Source organism: Ostrea edulis, chromosome 10 (genome assembly GCF_947568905.1).
Source record: "Ostrea edulis chromosome 10, xbOstEdul1.1, whole genome shotgun sequence".
NCBI classification, from domain to species: Eukaryota; Metazoa; Mollusca; class Bivalvia; order Ostreida; family Ostreidae; genus Ostrea; species Ostrea edulis.
Window position 1 is genome coordinate 12,535,065 of NC_079173.1, and position 22,482 is coordinate 12,557,546.

At 34.2% G+C, this 22,482-nt stretch overlaps 1 protein-coding gene across 49 annotated transcripts in view; it reads left to right on the forward strand.

The window, feature by feature from the left end:
• Nucleotides 1–15,230, forward strand: part of LOC125666832 (rho GTPase-activating protein 15-like) — a 62,165-nt gene extending 46,935 nt beyond the window's left edge. For 24 of the 49 annotated variants that reach the window (XM_048900148.2, XM_048900150.2, XM_048900155.2 and 21 more), the window contains 6 exons: nucleotides 545–622; nucleotides 5,043–5,078; nucleotides 6,796–6,924; nucleotides 8,621–8,726; nucleotides 9,401–9,568; nucleotides 11,266–15,230. In XM_048900148.2, coding sequence (XP_048756105.2) covers nucleotides 545–622; nucleotides 5,043–5,078; nucleotides 6,796–6,924; nucleotides 8,621–8,726; nucleotides 9,401–9,568; nucleotides 11,266–11,296 — 548 coding nt within the window. In that variant the 3' untranslated portion in view covers nucleotides 11,297–15,230. Of the gene's footprint in view, nucleotides 1–422; nucleotides 479–544; nucleotides 623–5,042; nucleotides 5,079–6,795; nucleotides 6,925–8,620; nucleotides 8,727–9,400 lie in introns of those variants that run through there. The other 25 variants (XM_056151979.1, XM_056151978.1, XM_056151988.1 and 22 more) reach the window with 4 other exon arrangements.
• Nucleotides 15,231–22,482: the final 7,252 nt, after the last annotated feature.

Sequence of the window (22,482 nt, forward strand, 5' to 3'; positions counted from 1 at the left end):
TATTTAATCACCAAAATTACATATTCATATGCCCCTTTTTAAGGGTAAAAAGTGTTTGAAATCATTAAATACTGCTGAAATATATAAGATGGGATAATTTTCATTGAATTAGATTTTTGGTGACAAAATGACAGCTAATGCCCCATTAAGTATCCTTTGAAAAAATTATTGAAGTATTTTTGGTGAGTGGTCTGTCTTCTGATGAATATAGAAAGGTCATTCTACCATACTGGTGATGAATGATGGGCCAAATAGAGTGATTTTTAATTAGAACCCTATGGTATTATTTTCAATGTTAATTTGCAGATTAGAGATTGGAATAGCTAATACTATTGTTACGAATCATGTTCTATATCTATAGGACTTGATCATGATGGAATGTACAGAATACTATTATTATGACTCGTGTTCTATATTTTTAGGACTTGAACATGATGGAATGTACAGAATACTATTGTTATGACTCGTGTTCTATATTTTTAGGACTTGAACATGATGGAATGTACAGAATACTATTGTTATGACTCGTGTTCTATATTTTTAGGACTTGAACATGATGGGATGTACAGAATTAGTGGGAACCTTGCTCAAATCCAGAAACTCAGGTGCCAAGTGGATCAAGGTAGTAGCAGAAAATTGTGTTTTTTTTCTCCATAATATTTAATACTCTAAACAACAAATACATAATAGGTTGTGCTGGATACAGAGCACATTACTGTAATCCTAATACAGTGAAAAATGGTTAGAGCAAAGTACCAGGGAAGTCCGATTTAATTTCATAATAAGTGTTAATTCATTACATCTAATGAGTTTTTTGTTATACACCCTTTTTTGATTGGTGGTATACACCTTTTCTTTGATGGGCCCGTATACACCCATTATTTGATGGGTGGTATACACCCCTTTTTGTGATGGGTTGTATAACTCTGTTTTTTTATGGGCCGTATTCACCTGTTTATTGATGGGCTGTATACACCCGCTTTTTGATGGGCTGTATACACCCATTTTTTATGGGTTGTATACACTGGGTCCGTTTTTTCATGGGCTCTATATGCTAGCTGGGTCCATTTTTTGATGAGTTGTTTACACCTGTATTTTGGTGGGTTGTATACACTGGGTCCATTTTTTTATGGGCTGTATTATACGGTATAAGCTTTCCTATCTGTCCATCATCGGTCCATTATTTTTTTGTTTCTGGGTCATATCTTTGACAAAGTGATATCTAGAACTATCAAAGTTGGTCAGTTCATGCATCTTTGGGGGGGGAGGGGGGGGGGGGGGGGGGGGGCATGTGTCACAACCCAAAATTAAATGGCTGTGGCCTCCTTCTGGAATTTTATGGCTATACATATTAAGTCATGTCTGGATCAAATCTTGGACACTGTGAGACCTATAAGACCATCAATCTTGGTCACTTTTGTGCATCTTTTCGAAAACTCATGAACCAAAAATTGGTTACAGTAGCCCCGGAATCATCATGTCTAGATTCTATCTTTCACACTATGAGTCTTGGGACCATCAAAATTGGCCAGATGATGCATCTTGGGAGGTGTGTCAGTCACATGAGCAAAAAAATAATAATAAAAAAAAAAAAAAAAAAATGAAAAAATTAAATTAGTGGTCTCATTTTGGAATGGCTATTCATACTCTTATCCAGATCATATATTGCACATTGTGAGACTTGGGACCATTAAACTTGCTCATTTGATTCTTTTTGGGGAGGGGGTGTGCAAACCAAATATAGGTCACTATGACTATGGCCTACTTCTGAAATTTTATGATTGTCCATACTCAAATTGTTTCTAGATTGTATCTTGCACACTGTGAGGTCTATGACCATCAAACTGGGTCATCTGATAAATCTTGGTGGAAAGATGTGTTGTGAATGAAAAATATAGGTCATTGCGGCATCATTGTCATATTCTATGGCTATATATACATATACAAATTGTGTCCGGATGATATCTTTTGCACTGTAAGGCCTAGGACCATCTAGCTTGGACAGTCAATGCATCTTGGAGGAAAGTGTGTCATGACCCAAAAGTAGGTCATAGTGTCCTCATTTTGATTTTGCAATTGACAGCTTCACAGCTTATGATTTCAAGCATGCAGTTTGCGTTATGTACATGTATTTGCAGACAAGTGTATCATGTACGTACCCTAGCAGTGCGCTTTTATTACTATTTTAGTATGGGGAATGAAAATCACTTTGTTTGAAGTGGTAATTCATTACAAGGGTGCTTATTATAACCATTCCTACTGTTTGATGTATATATAAAAAAGAAATTTATGAGGGTGTTGCAGGGAAATTGTACTTGCAGCTTTAATATCGTGTATGCATATTCATGTAAATGCCTACATAAGAATATACTTCTACATTTTGTTTGTATTTATGTATAACAATGTAGATTAATTTAAGCCAGATTACGTACAGTATCATTTGATATTATTTTGTACAAAAAGAGATATAGAATTTTGAACCCCAATGAAAATTTAGAACATGCATGAAATATCATGTAAGGTACATTTAATTTGGATATTACATATCTACTTTGAATTAATTTTCTTCCAGTTTTGGAAGACTGAATAATGTATATGTACATGTTGTGTATATGGAAATTCATCATAAATTATTAGCAATATTAGAAGGGATTGTTTACATAATATGTTATAATTATTTTGACATACCATACATTTATAAATATGAATAATGAATTATTTCATTCTGAAAGTATCTTAGTGAAATTTACCTAGCCATTGCAGTAAAACAGAAAAGAACAGAAAATTGATTATTATAGTCTAAAATTACAGGTTGATACATGTAATAGGAGAACAATGTTATGTTGTAATAGCTATGCATATTGTATAAAAATGAATAGAGTACTAGTATATTGCTCTTAACAATATGCAACTTTTTGTCATCCCAAAAAAATTTCCAGAACGTTTTTATTACCTTTTAGCCCCCCTCCTCCCCCCGAACCCTTCAATGAGGAGATTACATATAACTGCCAAATGTTGTCAGTTTCTAGATTTATTTTCATAATTGTCAGTCACACGCACGCACGCACACGCACACACACATGCACGCACACACACACACACACACACACACACACTCACACTCACACACACTCACAAAAAAGGTATGTCATGATGTATTATGGTATAAATTTTAATGATCAAGTTTCAGATGGTTAAAGACCAGAAGAAAAGTTGATCTCAGAATATTCTTTTTGAGACTGAAAAAAAAAAAGAAATGTTCTTTTCAAATGAACAGTTCCCATGGTTGATAATATTTTTATAAGATCTACAGTAAAACATGGATACAGCTTATTACACTTATAATGAATTCATGCTTACAGCAAAGGTATTTTCTCTCCTTGTAGTTTTAAAACCTATTGTAAACTTTTTTGGATAGGGTAAAGTGATCGTGAGTCGGACATCCTTCCCTTTCTATTCTGTATGCAGATTTATTCCGACTGTTTCTCCTCTGGTATTTGGTGTTGCCCAAAAGAGCTCGAAATTATTGACTATTTGTTGCTCGGATCTTCCCGGTATTTTACATCATAATGCATTCAGATTAGGGCTGAAATGATACGTCCCCTTCACAATACGATACATATTGCAATACTTATGCCACGATTCAATACTTTCAATACAATACAATTTACAGAAGAAACCAATAATAACATTGAAGGAAAATTTAATTACCAAGATTCACATTCATAATTATTTTAAAAGCAAAATGTTTCCAAATTGCCAAATGGTAAGATGCATGTTGGCTCTGTAGTTTAAACTGATGAAGTGTATTATTGTTTTCGTAAGACTCAAAGTAAACAACAGTCTGAACGTTATTTGAGGCTAGTTTGTCCCCCATGCATGTAAAAATAATCATTACAGACTGAACCTGATGTATTTTACTGAACCAGTTTGAAATAAACGTATCGAACCGAAAATCTGAATCGAGGGTTTATATTGAACAGTATCGATATTTCGGTGAATCGTTTCAGCCCTAATTCAGATGCGATAAACTCCCAAAATCGAAATTCATTCGTAATTCGGACTCATTTGATATTGAGTCGGACACTGATATTATTACGAATTATACAGGCAGGTAACTTACTGCGGGTTGTATATTGTATGCTACTGACAAATATTTTATATATACTTTTTGTGAATTCATTAAAATCGTAACACAGGAAGGTACAGTACTTGATTTTAAAAGAAATAAATCCAGTCATGAATTATCTAAAATCGGGTGTAATGAATCGAGTTGTACCAACCAGACATGTAGAGTCGGGGAGGGGGTATTTTTTTAACGTTCATTTTCTGTTATAGTAACATGTAAAGTTAGTATTTATTTTCACATGCAAAGGAAGATATTTTTCTACATTATATATGGGCATTATGTATTTTCCAAACAAATTTCCATGTGGTTTTTAATGTTGATTTAAAGTTAGACAGTGTCCAACTTTGTATCAAATAGTGAAATTTTACTGTCTGACTCAAGATCAGATTCATTGTGTTTGAACTTAAATATTTCAAAACAGAATAAAAATTTTTCCATAAAAACATATGAATTCTGCATTTTCAATATTAAATTTATTATATGTTTGTAATTAACATATTCAAATTAATTTCTTTTACACTTTTTGCTAAGTTTCACAAGTTTGATCTATGAAAATATTACTTGGCGGGTCTTCGATGTTCCTGCTTTTCAGTACTTTTTGATGCATGGTCATGTGTAAAATTAAATGAAACCGTAATTGCGGAGACAGGGATACAATCTTTAACATTTAATCATTACCTTTATATAAATCAATAACAGAGAAAGATCAATTTATTGAATGAATTTTGTTAAAATTAACATCAAAGTTGTCCGACTTTAGATCGTGTCCGACTCACGATCACTCTACCCTATAATGGAATTATATTTATAACGAATTAAAATCCCCCTCCCCACCCCCCAGCTATAAGTGTGTTTTACTGTAGTTTGTTTCAGTTTTATGTTTTCCTTGATTTTAACAATTACTAATTACTAGATGCAGAGCTCAACATAATTAATGAGATTCAGAAAGGTAATTACTTAGATTAAAAAAGGCATTTAATTAGTATTGTATTCCATTGCAAAGCTACAATATAGACTTTTGTGTTTTGAATCATCTTGTGGCTATTCATTGTAGACTGGGCTGTTTGAATTCATGAAACCACAGTGCATTTTCATGACAAATCTAACATTTTTATTATCGTATTACATTATTTGAAAAACAGTTCATCAAACGGAATTGAATTTTTGCTTCAATGCCTTTGATATTCACTGATGTCATATGTCTTCATAAATTTTTATTTAGATTGTAAATATATATTGAATTGTGCATTAAGATTTTCTGACTGATCTTTTGCATGTACATTTAACTTTTTCAGGCATGTACATCAAAAACATGATACTTATATTGACTGGCCTTGCAAACATAAAGGGCGCACTTGTTTCAGAAATTCGGGCGACGACCCGGTTCACTTTTATCACGTGACTTTTTGACCCGGTTTGTCTTGCGAAACAATTAAGTGGGAAATCAGCCGAATATATATCAAAATGTAAAAACAAAAATTATGTATTTTTCAAAGAACATCTACATAACAGATTTCATAAAATGTAATCCATGTAAGTTTAAAAATCATAATTGATCATCAGTTTTATATTCAAACATTTTGTTCACAAACACTGCAGACTGGGCTGTAACTTCCACAGAGAAGCGGTGTTGATCGTATCATCCAGCATTCGGAAACAAAAATGTCAATAAACTTACCTCTTACCTCACTACTTTATGGTAACTGAAATTTAAACTCTTTTAATGAATGAAAAATGGATAAATAACAAGCAAGAAAATGTTTATCCATATTTTCCGCCATATTGTTTTCCATGTGCCCGCTCTAAATTTTTCGGGCGATCCGGGCTACTTTTCGGCCGACTGGCGGCTTAAAAATACTTGAAACAAGTTACTTGCCCGCTTCCGAAAGTATCAACCGGCTTGACCCGGGCGATGAAACAAGTGCGCCCAATGATTATAAATATTAGGTACAATTTCTTGAATTCTTTGTACTATAGTCAAAATTCAGAATTAACTTTGTTAACTTTTTAGATACATTTAACAAAGTATACTTTTGAAGTGTTTATGATTTTTTTTATTTTATGGAGGTTTTCTTTTGCGAGACTGAGATATTTTTATAATCCCAGGTACTGTTCATGTATGTTGCATGAAAATCTGCATTTAAAAACTACACAGATTCAGATGAATGTGATGATTATGGTACATAACTTCTATTTTTTAAAAAATGAAATGAAGTGAGAAAACTGACAGACTGATAGGAAATTTTGCTAACAGAATTGACTAATGACTGTAGACAGTTGATATCAAATTGGTTTCAGAAAATGCTTGGGCTTTAAGCTTATATAGTTGGGAAAAAAAAACAATCCAGAATTTTGATGTGTTGAAGACATCGGGAAATTTCAAAATAAATCCATTTTGTTCTGTCACAGAAAATAGAAGAAAAGATAAATGAGTTTGGCTTATAACATATAATTATAGAGTATTTTTGATGGATAACTGATGGCAGATTAAGTGTCTGTAGTAATCACTTTTAATGTCTAAAATAATGGGAGACAGATATGAATCCTTTTCACATTTAGTATTGTGGAACTGGTAAGTAACGAAGACACAGCATGTATGTGAATATACTTTTGGACTGAATGTTTGTATTTTTACTTTCTCTTTCATAGAATTAATTATTTTGCAGATCACTACAACCTAGATGACGAGTGCTGGGACGTCCATGTCTTGACTGGTTCCCTCAAGTTGTTCTTCCGAGAGTTAAAGGAACCACTTTTTACCTTTGGTGTGTTTGACAGGTTCATTCCCGCCTTAAGTAAGTTGGAATTTTTTTTTTCGGCATCATCATCTGATCAATGTCAATCAGGACCCTGTCATATGGCGGATGCTTTCAATCACTCTGTCTGTCTGTCCATCTGTCAGCACTGTCTATGATATGCAATAACTGAAGTTTTCCTAGCTGTCTGTCCGTCAATCTGTCAGCACTGTCTATGGTATGCAATAACTGAAGATTTTCTAGGAAAATTTTCGCAGTCAAATGTTTCACATAATACTTGGACTTGGCAGATTGATTATATCTTGTTTAACGTCCCTCTCGAGAATTTTTCACTCGTATGGAGACGTCACCAAGACCAGTGAAGGTCTTCAAATTTAGGTCTATGCTTGGCGCTTATGGCCATTGAGCAGTGGGAGTTCTTTAGCGTGCCACACCTATTTTGACAAGGGACGTCCGTTTTTAAGGTAATCTTAGAGGACCCATGACATTCACACCTGATGCCGAGCGTTTGGCGATGGAACTGTCACTACCTGTTTTAACGACTTAGTTCTGTCGCAGCCGGGATTCGAACCCCGACCTTCTGCATGCAGGGCAAAGGCTCTACCTTAAGACCAAGAAGGCTCCTCTCAATCTTCAGATTTATCGGCTTTGTCAATACAGAGTGATGTGACTTAGATTTTTTCAAATTTCTGTTCAACCATTTGTCAGCAATTTCTATGACATGTGATAGCTAAAGTTTCCTTAAGAAAATTTTTGTCTATATCCATCTGTCTGCCTGTCAGGCACCAATATGGAGCCCTTTCTGAGCTGCCAGTTTTCTAGTTATAGATCAATGTTAATTAAAGAGGCTGTCCATAGAAAATTCTGATAGTGGCATTTAAAGGGGAAGGCAACCCCCCAAAAAATTGCATGATAAATGATAGGATTAATCATATGATAAAGATTTGTCATACTATTCTGTTGATATACGACCTAGATAAGCTTCAGTACTAATTTGAAAATGTTAAAAATTTAAATTCCCGCCATCTATAGAGGCAGCCATGATGTGGAACTCTTTTGTATTCAACACCACAAAAATCAATAACTTTGATGTCACACCGTCTGTTCCAGTTTTAATGAGATTCTAAGATCATCGAAGATGTGCATGTAGTAGATTTTACGAAAAAATAGGATGATGTCTCTCTGTCAAGCTGATAATTGCACTAATGCAAAGGGGAGATGTGAAAAAAGTTTTTTTCTCTTGAAATTCCTAACCCAACCAAGTCATCTGAAAAGAAAGGACTATATGTAAACTGAAGTTTGAGACATTTCTATGAAGAAATGTGTACCGTCTGCCTGGTCTGCGACTCGACTGAATGCCTTCTTTCCTTAATTTATTCTTGCGAAAGAACGGGCTCAAATCTATAGGGCTCCATACTTAAATGTTCATAACTTGTCATGTTTATAGTGCTGCTGATGAAATAAACCGGAACCGACAGTGTAATGTCATAAATTAGACTTCAATGGCCGTTCTCTTAGCAGTGGGTAATTTAAAATATATGATAGATTAATCTTGATTTAATCATTAAGCAAGAATTGTTGTTGTCAAAGACTGTCATTTACGATATCAGTAAGTAATACTTTATTCATGAAAGCAACAATGTGGTTAGGGTTGCCTTTCCCTTTAACCTACAGATGCCACAGGGTGTAAGATTTCCGTATCTCAATTCATTCTATTAATGGTTTTAATTCATAGGTAAAGAAAAAAACAGTGATCGTTTAAAGGCAGTGAGAGAATTGGTCAGCACAATACCCAAGTATAATTACGAAACATTAAAGTTTCTTTTGGCGCACTTGTGCAAGTAAGTTGGAATGTTATGAAAACTATAGTTTTAAGATGACTCTTACTACACATACCGTACAGCAGGTTTTTTCTGCAGGTCTTAAATTTTTGGCGATTTGCTGGCTCAAAGGTATGCTAATTTTAGCGGAATAAATTTTTAGCAGACAGGGAAGAGTTATTTTCTCTTGCAAATACTGATGTCGCAATATTGGGTGCATATTTGGCGAGTGAAATTTTTGACAGAAAGCTATATTTACCGCTGAAATAAACCAGATTTATCACCCCACAGTAGAAAAAAAATGCTATACGGTATGACAATTAAATGATATGAATATGAAATTTTCTTTTGGGTTTACTTTTGATCTGTATGATTGATTTTCTGAATAATTGAAATTTTGAACTGCACCAAACATGTGTTGAATTATGCAAAACATCTGTTTATTAGATTACATTGAAATAGACATGTACATGTAGCATCAGTAAAAACATATGAAATCAAATACCAGAAAGAAATTTTTTTTTTTTTAGGTTAAAACATACTTTTAATTAAGTCATTTCCTTTCATGAAAAAAAAAAATCACTGATTGTTTGGTGCTCATGTGTTTATTTAAAGAAAATATTTTGTGAGCGTAATAGCCACGTGATTCTTCAGCTCTTTTATGTATAAAGCTAATCACTGTCGTCTTATCTTAGGGTCATAGAGTACAGTAAAGAAAACAGAATGCAGGTTCATAGTGTAGCCATTGTCTTCGGACCAACGTTAATTTGGCCAGAGACGGTCACGCCAAACTTAGCTGCCAATATGATATATCAGAGCCGCATCGTAGAGTACTGCCTACTGGAGTATAAAAACATATTTAGGTGAAAAAAAAAGGAAGCATGACTTGTTCATTTCATATACTCTGTTATACTTCATGCTCTCTGTGCTATAGACATGTATGCTGTGTAATACTTGAGATTGAAAAAAAAAAACAACCCGAAGTAAGTAAGACTACAGATGGCGTTACAGAGACGAGGAATAATGCTCACAAAGATAAGGTGGACAGCAGCCATTCAGACTGTTGTTGAGTTTAGGAATAGAGAACTGTATGTTCTTGGCTGTAAAGAAATTTCAGTACTGAGAAAGCTAGAGAGTGCTCAACATTTGCCAAAAGGTTGATGATGATTCTACAAATCACTGTCATTGTCTGCAAAATTATCACAAACTTGTATACCAAATAACTACATCAGAGACGCATATACCGCGTATATATTTCTCTGTTTATATGCTATAACTTAAAAAAATGTTCAAGAACGTTGTTTCAAAATCATTGTTTACAGTTAATGTGCTAACTACCTATACATGTACATAAGATTCCTTGGTTTTTATTTCTTCTTGTGTTCAAATTGCATGATTTCATTTCTTGTTTTCATCCTTTTTGAAAATAGATACATTTAGTATCTAGGGTTTCATAAGAATTTTCTTCGTTCAGTTTTAGAAATATATATATGTTTTTGAAACATTCCTTTAAAACATTCCTATTGAACATATTATTTTCAAATTAATATATATAATTATATTTATATAGTACTTATTTCCTGAACTTGATGATTAATTATGCATATTTAAATTGGTGATGATTTCGAGAATATTCAGAAAATAGTACATGTGTTAAATAATGTGATATGGAAACATATTTTTATCATCTTATTTACCTTTCTAAATAAATCTGACCAGTGTTAGAAGTGCATGGAAAGTTCAAATGAAGATTTGCAAATTTACAACCATTTGAAATATTCATGTTTCAAAATGAGAATTTAATTCTATATCATTTATTCCAGTAAATACAATGTAATTTCTGTATGAAAGAACAGGAATACACAAATCACTAAAATTCCTCCAAGTGAAGTTTTCACAAGTAAATTATGAAATTTACAGTCAAATCTTGTTATCTCAAACTGAGATAAGCTTCGAGATATCCTTGGATTCAAGATATTGAGGGTGAGATACTTCACTTCGACATATCCTTGGTATTTGAGATATCAGTGTTTGAGATACTGAGGTTCAACTGTATTTTTGCATTATTGTTAATTTTTTTCTCTTTAAAAATCTACACAAGAGTATGAAATCATTGATTTGTCTATCAAATAGAAAAACATTAGTGTTATTTTTTGTTTGATGTTAAACTAGGTTTTATTGATTAAGACTTATTTTGTTTTGATAAAAGCTAATTTTTTAAAATGCATATAAGCATATATTAGCATCTCAGAACATGTATGAATACCTATCATTTTAATCAAATGTATTAATATATTTATTAGATGTGAGTCCTTGGTTTTTAGATGATATCGTATCCTACGATAGTTTGTCAACTTTTCAAATATCTGTTACTGTTGTTGAGATTTGTTCAGATAAAAAAAAAGGTGGTCAAGATATGTTTCCGATAGTAATGTTTGTACGTGTATGTTTAACATTAGTAGAACTATATCATTTTTAAAGAAAAGCAAAGTTAACTTTATTGTATCTTGCCGAACAGTATACATGCATTTAATGTTTTTTTTTTATGTCAAAATTGCAGTTGGACGGGAGATTATGAATGCCGTGAGTGACAGGTTTTGAAATCGTAAATGTTTTCTATATGAAGTTAATATTTTGGATAATGTATTTAACATGTGGTTAATCAGTATTTATTGTTAACTTTGTGTCATTTTATGGCCCCCCCCCCCCCCCCCCCCCCCCCCCCCCCCCCCCCCCCCCCTAATTGGGGATTTGGTCTGTCTGTCTGTCTCTTTGTCCACAAAAACTTTAACCTTGACCATAATGTTTGAATGGTTAGTGATGTGAATGACATATTTCACATGTGTATTCCTGGAACAAGACCTTTCTTTTGGTACCATTTTTTTTTTTTGCCCTACTGATCTTTACCTTTGGAGTTTGACCTACTTTTGAAAAAACTTTAACCTAAGCCATAACTTTTGAATGCTTAGTGATAGGACTTTTACATTTCACATGTGTATTCCTTGTGATATGACCTTTTGTTTGGCACCAGAATTACTTGCTGCCGTAGAGGGCATCAGTGTTTCACAAACACATCTTGTTTAAGGTTAATAACAAGTTATGACATTGGGTAACCACATGTTTTTTATATTATACAAAATTTTCTTTTTGTCAGCATGCCAGTATGTTCATTACACACACGCCTTGTATTGTTTTTTTCCTCCTTTTTCTCTTAAAATATTTTCATACTTCTCATACCAGTGATGTGTAAGTTTGCCAATTAGCCAAAAAATATTTTTGTAATAGCATTGTTTTTAAAGGTTTATGGGTTGCATAATAATATAATCGGGTCTATATTTATTTTTAATGTAAATTCTGTGTTTTGATGTGAATGCATTGATTTAAAGTTTACAACGGTTACGCATGGATTTGTGTGTTTCCAGAGCAATAATCGTACATTTAAGGAGGTATACTACACCAGAGAAATTTGATATGGATGAAAAGTGAAGGATATGTACAACAATATTTTGAAATTGAAAACTTTCAAATTTACTTTATTTAGTCAAAAAATGCATTTTTAGTAGGAAGCAATCTGGAAAAAAATTAAAACCCCAGCTGGTCTCATATTTCATCCATGGTTTAAAAGGAAGTAAGCCATTATGATGATGTAGAGTACCTCCTTAATTACAAAATGGACACAAAGCTGGAGTATCGGATAGAGTTATTCACAAGTTGGACACAAAACCAAACAAACCCGGTAGTTTTTTCCCCTCTGTTGGGGGTTTATGTATATTTTTCTAAATTCTCTGGCAGTATAACCATGGTATCATTTCTGTTGTAAAGATCCCATGTAGATACTTACAGTCAAACCCCATTATCACAAACTCGATAGAGCCGATAAAAAACTTTGAGATATTTGAGGGTTTGTGATATTGAGGTTAAAATACATAAAGAGAATGTAGTTGGGACTTCCAACTCACTTTGACATATTCATGGTATTCGAGAAATCGAAGTTCATCTGATTCTGTGTTTAATAGCATATACAGTGCAATTGAAATATACATATTCCTTTCATTTTTCACATTTTTTATTTTCTCAGCAAAATCTAAATGGCATATAGTATGTAAAAATTTCAGTTTCTAAAATTTGATGTTATCATTTCTGAAATTCATTAGTCATGGATTAATGGAATTCTAATTTTTTTCAAAGCACAAAAGCAAAGAAATATTTCTGCTGATTCAAGATCTTTGATTGTTGGTAAATATGTTTAGTTCAAGTTGTGATGTATGATAATTAATGCATAACAGGCTCTGGAGTCACGGTGCTGGTCTGTTGTCCTTTATATAAGGGGTATCAGTTTGTAAAAAAACCAAACTAGTTCAGTATATATGTGTGAATGTAGACTCGGGACAATCAGTTTTCTGCTACTTTGTATGTGTATATAAACTACAGCAACTTTTCTTGTTTCATTCCAATAATTTTTGTAATATAATCTTTTTTTTTAATTTTCAAAACTTGCATCAGTGTTTTCTTTCAGAAGTGCTTGAAATGTCAAATACTGTAGTGATTTATCATACGGAAAATTTTTGAAAGTATGTGATCGAGTTTTTAAAAAAAGTAGGTCTTGTTAAAGAAATGCATGGTGTGGAATCACAACAAAATGCAGCGTTTATTTTTGTCTTCTTTATCATAAAACAGACTGTAAATGAGCTACAATCTTTTGTTCTGTGACGAAATATTCTAGAATTCATTATGTCTTCTTCTGTTGAGTTTTTTAAAATGTATTTTTACTAGAAATCGATGATAGATTGATAAATTTGGAGACTCTATGTCAGGAAAAGTAACGGTGTTATCGATGATTGAAAACATATTTTGCCATGCTTTATTGCTATAGACAAGGTGCTATATGAGAGATGTTTCACAGGTGTGTGTAAAAACACATGGGTCATTTTGTGTTGCACGGGATGTAATCACACGTGACTCATAGTACGACACGGGATGTAATCACACGTGACTCATTGTATGACACGGGATGTAATCACACGTGACTCATAGTACGACACGGGATGTAATCACACGTGACTCATTGTGCGATAGGGGATGTTATCACACGTGACTCATTGTATGACACGGGATGTAATCACACGTGACTCATAGTACGACACGGGATGTAATCACACGTGACTCATTGTGCGATAGGGGATGTTATCACACGTGACTCATTGTGCAACACGGGATGTAATCACACGCGACTCATTGGTGATTGCATCATCAGTCTCTTGACGCCAGACACGTGGCATGTTTGGGATGGAGGGGAGGGGGGGGGGGGGGGGGGGGTGCGGGCTTGGTCCCTCACTTTTTTGACAACTGAAGATTTTCCGTTACTTAAACATGCAAAGATAGATTTATTGGCTGGTTGAACCCCTCCCCACCCCCAATTGTGTCTTCGTAGCAGTGAGAGGTACTTGACATGTAAGTTTAAAGAAATTAGATCTGTGCGCTGTAGTGAAGAAGTGACTTTCCCCATTATTCCTAACAATTTTGAGGTTCAGTTGGGCAGAACTACCATTCTAAGTTTTTGTTTTATCAGCAAGTCAAGAATTTTAGACAATCGCTGGTGTGGAGTGAACTATGGCTGCGCCCCCCCCCCCCCTATTTTTTGGAGAGAAAAGAAAACAATCGTACCTACTTGACGTTACATAAAACCCACATATATTGAAAACCTCGTATCTACACTTTATAGTATTTACATTTCGTATATAGGTGCGTGATTTTCTTCGTCGAGCGCGTATGATTGCGTCCTGTGTGTGTGAGCGCGTATGATTGCGTCCTGTGTGTGTGAGCGCGTATGATTGCGTCCTGTGTGTGTCAGCAATGTTGTCTTTTTCTTTCAGGTCGGTATAATATATTTATTGAACTTTTCTTTTTGGAATTTTTCTTTTGGGAACAGCCCGACACTATCCGCACATTATCACAAAATGGTTTTCTGTTAGAATCACGGTCTTAAGTTTGAAAGCTTATGAAAATATACTTCGCTCATGAAAATTCGCATGTAATAAAATCCATACTTTTATGATGTGGTGTATCGATTATGTTTGTCAATAGATGAGGGGAAAAAAAAGAAATAATACATTTATCAACCTCATTTATTTATTAGATATTTAGGCGTTTGAAGAAAATGAATTGATACCTTTTTTTCATTCATAAAACCCATTTTAGTCATTGAGACCAATGGCCCCTCAGTGACAATGTTATAAACATTCCAGATTGTGTGTTAGGAATTTGAAGTATAATGTGATTATTTGGATGGAGAGTGTTCGAATAATTTTTTTCATGTGGCGGCGTTTAAATATAGTTTGATACGAACAACGACTTTTCACCTGTTTATTGTTGATTTATAGATGCATTTATTATTATGTAAATAATATGTTTAAATATAAATTTGTTAATACAAATGATATGTACAATATCGGATTAATATTTAATATTTGTGTGCTTGTTTTCTGTTCAAACAAGAGCTATATTAATAAATATTTAACAAATTTATCCATTATTTTCTTTGTTGCATATCTGCGAAATGTTTTATATATTAATTTTTCTTAAACGTGATATGTTCATAGAAACGAACTATGTACAATTTTTTTCTGTCCGCAGTACGAGTAAAGATTTCAATTGGGATATAGAATACACGATATTTCTAGTTTTTCTACAACTTTTAACTTTGATTTGAAAATGATGTAATTTTCATTCGTGAGAATACAAGACAAGGATTAACACGTCAAGGTTATGTGATTGAACAAATGGATGTTTGTGGTATCAGTTTCATAGGCCACAAATTCCAATTCGAAACAAAAAAGTGAACTACATAAAAACTTCAATCAAGAAAACTAAGCCACACGAATTTGATTGAATTTATTCAAACCACGAAAAAATATCCACGCAGAAGTGACGTTACTGCATGTTCTGTAATTTTTGTCACGTACAATTGCATTAGTATCCTATCGGTGAAATCGGAGGGGACAATGTGTTTCTTCTGTCAGTCAGTCTGTCCCACTGAGTTTTTCGGACTTGTTTTCATCATGTGTTGATTTAGGGAGCTGAAATTTAGTATGTAGTTTACTACTGCATGTCTACAGATCAAGTTGGAGTTTCGTCACAGTTGAGTGATTTCATCAAATTAGCATGTATATACATGTAGAATTTGGTATCAAATATAATTTTTGGACCTTTTCCACTATGTTTTATTTTAGGAATCTGAAATTCGACATGTGATTAGATGCAGATCAAGTTTCATTATTGTAAGTTGACCTATTGTAAAACTTTATTATGGTCGAATGAACTTGTTCTCCAGTTTTGTCTTTGACTGTGGAGGCTGCTTTGGTATGTGATTTACAGATATATGTTTACAGATCTTTCGCTGTCATAATGCAGATTTTCATAACTGTAAAAATAAAAATATGACAGATTTAAGGCAACCATGTACCAAATATAGTTTGCCTGACCATTCCCTAGGTACAATGTCTTAAAAATATGAAATGATACATACATGTAAGGTGTAGTTATCGGATGAGTAGATGCATAATATTATTAAGGTCTTCCGTAACAACGGAAGACCTACTGATTGTGCTGGTTAAGATTATTCTTATTATGTTCCCCAAACAAAGTTTGGGAACATATTGTTTTTACTCTGTTTCTTATTATTATTATTATTATTATTATTATTCTTTTTCTCCGGTACTTTTTTGTCCGGTAGTGTTCTCAGAAACTACAAAAGGGATCGATATGAAACTTTCCAGGATGATAGTATAGCGTTTGTAGATGTGCATAGTGATAGTCATTTTGTTTGCACGTGCATGCACGCGCGCGCACGTGCATTGCAATTTTGGTACAAAAAATGGAAAATCAGAATATTGAAGGAAGCGATATAAAACCTAAATAGGATGATAGTATATCATTTGTACATATGAAAAATAATAGTTATTTTGCCAGCACGCGCACGCATGCGCGTGCACGCGCATTACAAAATTTGTACGCTAACTTTGGAATCAGTCCAACTTTTTTGTTGTTCATTGAAATGGCTTGAAATTCATATCATAGGTAGATATTGAGACCCTTAACTGATTTACATGGTCAAAATTACCAATTTGCACGCGCATGCACGTGCGCTTCATTTTGATTGGATAATGCTAAAACGTTTGTAACTATCTTATTTATGAAGCGAATGAGATGATATTCACAGCATATGTAGACAATATGTGTATCTATATGTTGGTGTAACAAAAAATGCCAACGCACACGCGCATGCGCGTGCAACGTTTTTTAAATGTTCAATTTTTAAAGGACGATAACGTTTTTGTTTTTCATCAAATTCTATTCATATTAGGGGTTTAGATGTATCTTGGTACTCCTTACAAATTGCTGTGGTTAGAATTACTGCTCATCACGTGCATGCACGTGTGCTGATTTCTGATTGGACGATTTTAAAATCGCTATAACTTCCTTATATTTGGTGGAAACGTTATGAAATTCATACTGTGGGTATATGATACAAATGCCTGTTGAACGACATCAACAAAAATTCGGAATCATATACGCGTGCGCATGTATGCACGTGCAACGCTTTCTTTCATTTCTTGGTACTGAAATGACCATATTGAACGTACTACATGTAATTAAAGGCTAAAATAAAATGATTTTTTCCTATAGATTCACAAGGACATCACTTTTTAATTGGGGGAGGTTTGGGGAACATCTGTAACGGTCCCCGTTACAATTAGAACTAGTTATTCTTTTTTTTCCTAGACGCTAACTTTGAAGCTTCATATCTCGCTCATTTCTGCATGGATTTTGCTCAAATTTTCAGGGTTTATAAACTTTACAGAACGATTTTAAAATAATGTACTACATTTTAGAAATCCCCTTCTGTTCACGAGTTATTCCCCTTTGAATGAAATCTTAGGGGCTTTGGTTTCCAGACAAAGGCTCCGAGACTGTATAAGCTTGAGCAGAAAATGCATTGAAAATGAAAAGTAGGAGCATTGTAGTTGTGCACATAGTTTTTGTTTTGTTTTGATTACAGCGTTCGAAATGGTGGTTGACGGGGTTCAAAAATTAGGACGCCTAAAGGAGCAAATAATTACACATATTTTCCTTTGTATCTTTTAAACTAAAAATATTTTGTTAAGACGTGTAGAACAAAAGTGGTGCAAAATGTTAAGAGCTTTCTTTTGATATCCCTAAAAAGGGATTGGCCCCTTCAATTAGGGATCTGGGGATCTTCAAAGTTTTCGCTTTATAACTCAAAAAACCGGTAAATATTTCGATATGGCTCTCGCTGGAAAAATTGTTCTTTAACATCTTATTGATCTCATAAACATAATATTTTGCTCGAGTATTGTGTTATTTAAGAAATAAGGTATCATTTAAAAATATTTATCGGGATATAAATACGGGTTGGTCACGTGATCAAATTCCATAAAGCCCGAAGGGCTTTATGGAAAATTTGATCATGTACCAACCCGTATTTATATCCCGATAAATATTTTAAAATGATACCTTATTACTTATATTTACATTTTTGGTCGGTAACATTGCTGAATTGTGTTAACAACACGTTTCCATACATTTCAAATTGTTGACGTCCACAACGAAGCGTCATAGATGTTCAAAATGACGACAACACAAAACAAAGTTCTATAAAATGAAGAACTGTTTTAATTATTAAGACGCTAGAAAGCAAGTATATCAACATATACTTATACATTAACTCGGGAGTATATAATGGAAAACTCTTCCATATGTCTAATTTTAGGGGGTGGGGGAATTATGATTTAAACGGGGATGCGCAGTGTTACACTTAGAGTTGTGATGCGCTTTGACTTTTGAAAAGTGAAGACGTTGAAGACCGACTTTGAAAGATATTCTGTGGATATTACGGAGTTAACAGAAGACTGAGATGGAGGAACATGAAGAACAGGGCGGCAGTCGTCAGGTGTAGGCAAATCATTTAGAGACAGGACAGAGGACGCAGCTCAGATGAATCTCCGGAAAGAACTGAACATCGCAGAGAATGTGGAACTGCACGAAGGTAAGGGACGGTTTGGATTTGGATATGAAATTGTTGATAAACATGAGCTCACTGAACGCTTCTTTTGACTCGATAATTTTTTGTAATAGGTTTTTAACGACGCCTCGCTTCGATGTCCCGACATAAACTTGGAAACCGACATCAAGCACTATGGCTGCTGTGGCACGGACGCAGTGTGGTGTGTAGGTCTTAATGCACTTTGACGACTTATCGGCCATACATCCTGTGAATGACCTTTTTGCTAAAGCCTAATGTCATCGTCTAGCAGTAGGTACAATTCCGCATCACCGATGACCAGGGTGAAGTTGTAGTAGACGAAATTTTAGACATGTATACATTAGGCCTAGTAGGCTAGTAACTAAAGACATTGTTTACAGAAATGCTTTTATCAATTATTGATGAAAGTCCACTGCTTGGAATACAAATAAAACCGTAAATACATTTTGTGATGTTGATTTCATCTATTGAAAGATTTCTGTAGTAAGTGAGAGCGATTGCTAGATGTGTATTGCCTTAGTAAAAGTTGTACCTGTTACCTACTTTTAACAAATGTTCATACGCGATTTATCCAGAAATAAATACGTATTGCTCGTAATAGTGTTATGTAGGAGAAAACAGTTGCAAATGTAAATATATATGAGTAAAATGCTTGACCCGCAAACAGGTAACCGTATTATTAGGTAGGTGAAGGGGGAAAAATATGTGTATAACTTACTTCGGCACGTGCCCCTGGCGTGAAATTCATACGCGACTTCTGTGCGCACTGTGTACATAATATACCTACATGTATTTATGCAGATAGATATTAAAGTTTAATAAAATATTCAAGATTTGAGAGCAATTTATTTGATTTGTATGTATAAATAATTCAAACTCGATGAATTATTCTCTTCAGTCTGAATATTATGCTATCATAATTTTGTTGTATGATAAAATATTGGTAACAGCTATAAACCTTTATTGTATGCCCTGAACCATAAATTTCATAAATTTAAATAGTAATTTTTTGTTCATTATTGGGACTGAAAAGTTAAAAATGCTGAAAGAATTTAATCCCACATACATGCGCACCTCAAAAGACTGATTCGTGGAATGAGATCATACACGCATGTACTTGAGTAGTATACATTTATTAAACACCTAACGATAAAAATTTATAGCACACCTTTATAGCTTCATTTCAATGATATATATTAAATTCTCAAACTATTTCATAAGTACATACGAGAAGTCAGAATCGCCAGCGTAGCCAAACTATTTATATCGTTACAGTACTTATCTTCCTGTCACAGTACAGTTGATTATTTTCTTTCTAAAAACTTAACTTGTATTCGTCTTTTGTAAAATCACTGGATAAGTATTTCAAATAATTTTTCCCGGGGTGATGTTACGTGTAACATATCAAGAGGGAAAGAAGGCGAAAGTTAGATCCCACACACACATACTCATGTACGGTTCCTGTATTTTCATGTTAACTAGGCTGCATTAGGACCTGGCCCAAGGACATATGGTCAAGTTTAAGGTTTTTATGTCACACAGCTCCGACGGAAGACCTCTCGTTGCTTTGCAACGAGCTTGGCTCTAGTTAAGTTTTACTTTTGGTAGTTGAATTATTCTAACAAAAATTGTAAAACTTCGTCACATGGTTGACTGAATTATTTCTTATACTCTGTCAAGTTCTCTGTATTTTTTTTCTGATCAAAATTTCTGTTGTCTGTCGTCGTCGTTGTAAACTTTTCACATTTTCATCTTCAGAACCACTGAACCAATTTCAACCAAACTTGGCACATATCATCCTTGGGTGAAGGGAATTTAAGTTTGTTCAAATGAAGGGCCATCCCCCCTTCAAAGATGACATAATCATAAAAATGCCAAAATAGAGTGGGGTAATTTAAAAACGACGTGGAGTGCCTGTGGTCTCTTGTGTAAGCAGTCGGATATTTCTGGACAGGTGCTTAGATATTGTTTTTCAATACATGCACAAGGAAGTATTACAATTTTATTCTCTTGTCAAAAGATGCCTCTAATTTTAAGGATTCTAAATATAAATTGTATTGATACGCCTTCAGTTTTTGTTTATAGGAAGACGTCGAGTGCCTGTGACGAGAGATATAGACCACAAGCAGATTGCATCGCTTGGGGTTGAATTTACTTTTAAAGCGGCGGTTATCAATACAATGCAAATAAACATAGTGAAATATATACATAAATATGTACAAAAATGAAGTTGTGTGTTAAGGAGAACAGACTAATTCGTATATCTTTAAAATAAACATGCACAGGTTTTTAACATTACTCGTTGACATAATTTCATTACATCTGGTCTCGTACAATATTTTCTGTGTAGATATTCTTTTCTGATACTGGATAAAGCACTACACCCAATACAAAATGACATTTATCTGCAATTTTTGTTTCATTACATAAAACACATAATCTTTCGTTTTATGGTATACTCTACTGGGAGGCGATGGTTCGTGATACGAAATTTCAAAAAGATGCTTCTGAGTTTCTTAGGTAGATTTTCAAGATAAATTTCCAGACCAAAACTTGTTTTAAAAATTCTGTATAATGTACCTCTGGAAGAGCTAAAATCTTCACTTGACCAAGTCTGGACAAATTGATCCTGAAGACTCTGTTTTACAGCGTTTGTTATCCATTTTCAGTCACAATTTACCCTGTTCATACCATACATTAGAGTGCCTTTATTTGCTTCATTGTCAGTGGCGGATTTAAGGGGGGGGGGGGGGGGGGGCAGCCGGCGCGCGCCCCCTATAATTTTCAAATTTAAGGTAAATTGTGGTATCTTTTTAAGAAAAATGTACTAAACAAACAAACAAACAATGATTTCTTCCACTCCCGGAGAAATAAATGACAAAATAGTTTGATTTCTTGAATTACTTTATTGGGAGAACTTTATTTTTTCCAAAACCCTTAAAATATGCATCATTTTATTAATTTCACCTTATTAGAAATGATAGAAAATAGCACTAATGACTAAATAGAAGACATATTTCAAGCCTTTTAAAATCTGTAAAATCCAGGAGCTTCCGGGGGCTTTGCCTCCTGGGTTCCCACCAGGACTTCGCCCTGGACCCACTGGGGGCCTCAAGGCCTCCCCCCCCCCCCGCCTCATAAAGTGGCGCCCCCGTAACCGCAATTCCTGGATCCGCCCCTGATTGTTTTGAATACTGGATGTGAGGTTGTTACTAACACAGCAAAAGAACTCAGGGCAAAGGATATAAAAACGAAGAGTTGTTCCACGCGACGATAACGACATATTCGTTTGCAGATGGTCGATGACATGTTTAGAGTACTGATTGACTGATGTTTTACGCCACACTCAACAATTTTTCAGTTATCTGGTGGCGCCCAGTTTTTATTGGTGGAAGAGAGAACCCAGATACAATGTACCTGGGAAGAGACCACCGACCTTCCGAAAGTAAACTAGGAAACTTTCTCACTTATCGGGGATTCGAACCCGCTCCAACAGAGGTGAGAGGCTGTGTGATTTTGAGCGTTATGCTCTAACCACTCGGCCACAGAGGCAAATGCAAATTAAGATACAATATATGTACTTGGAGAATGCTTGTTTTTATAAGGAAACTTTGTCGACAATAATTATTGATTTGCCATTTTCATATTATATAGCTGAAGGACATTTCCCCTTTTCATTTAATGCTAGACCCAATTTAAAGATACATTATTCAA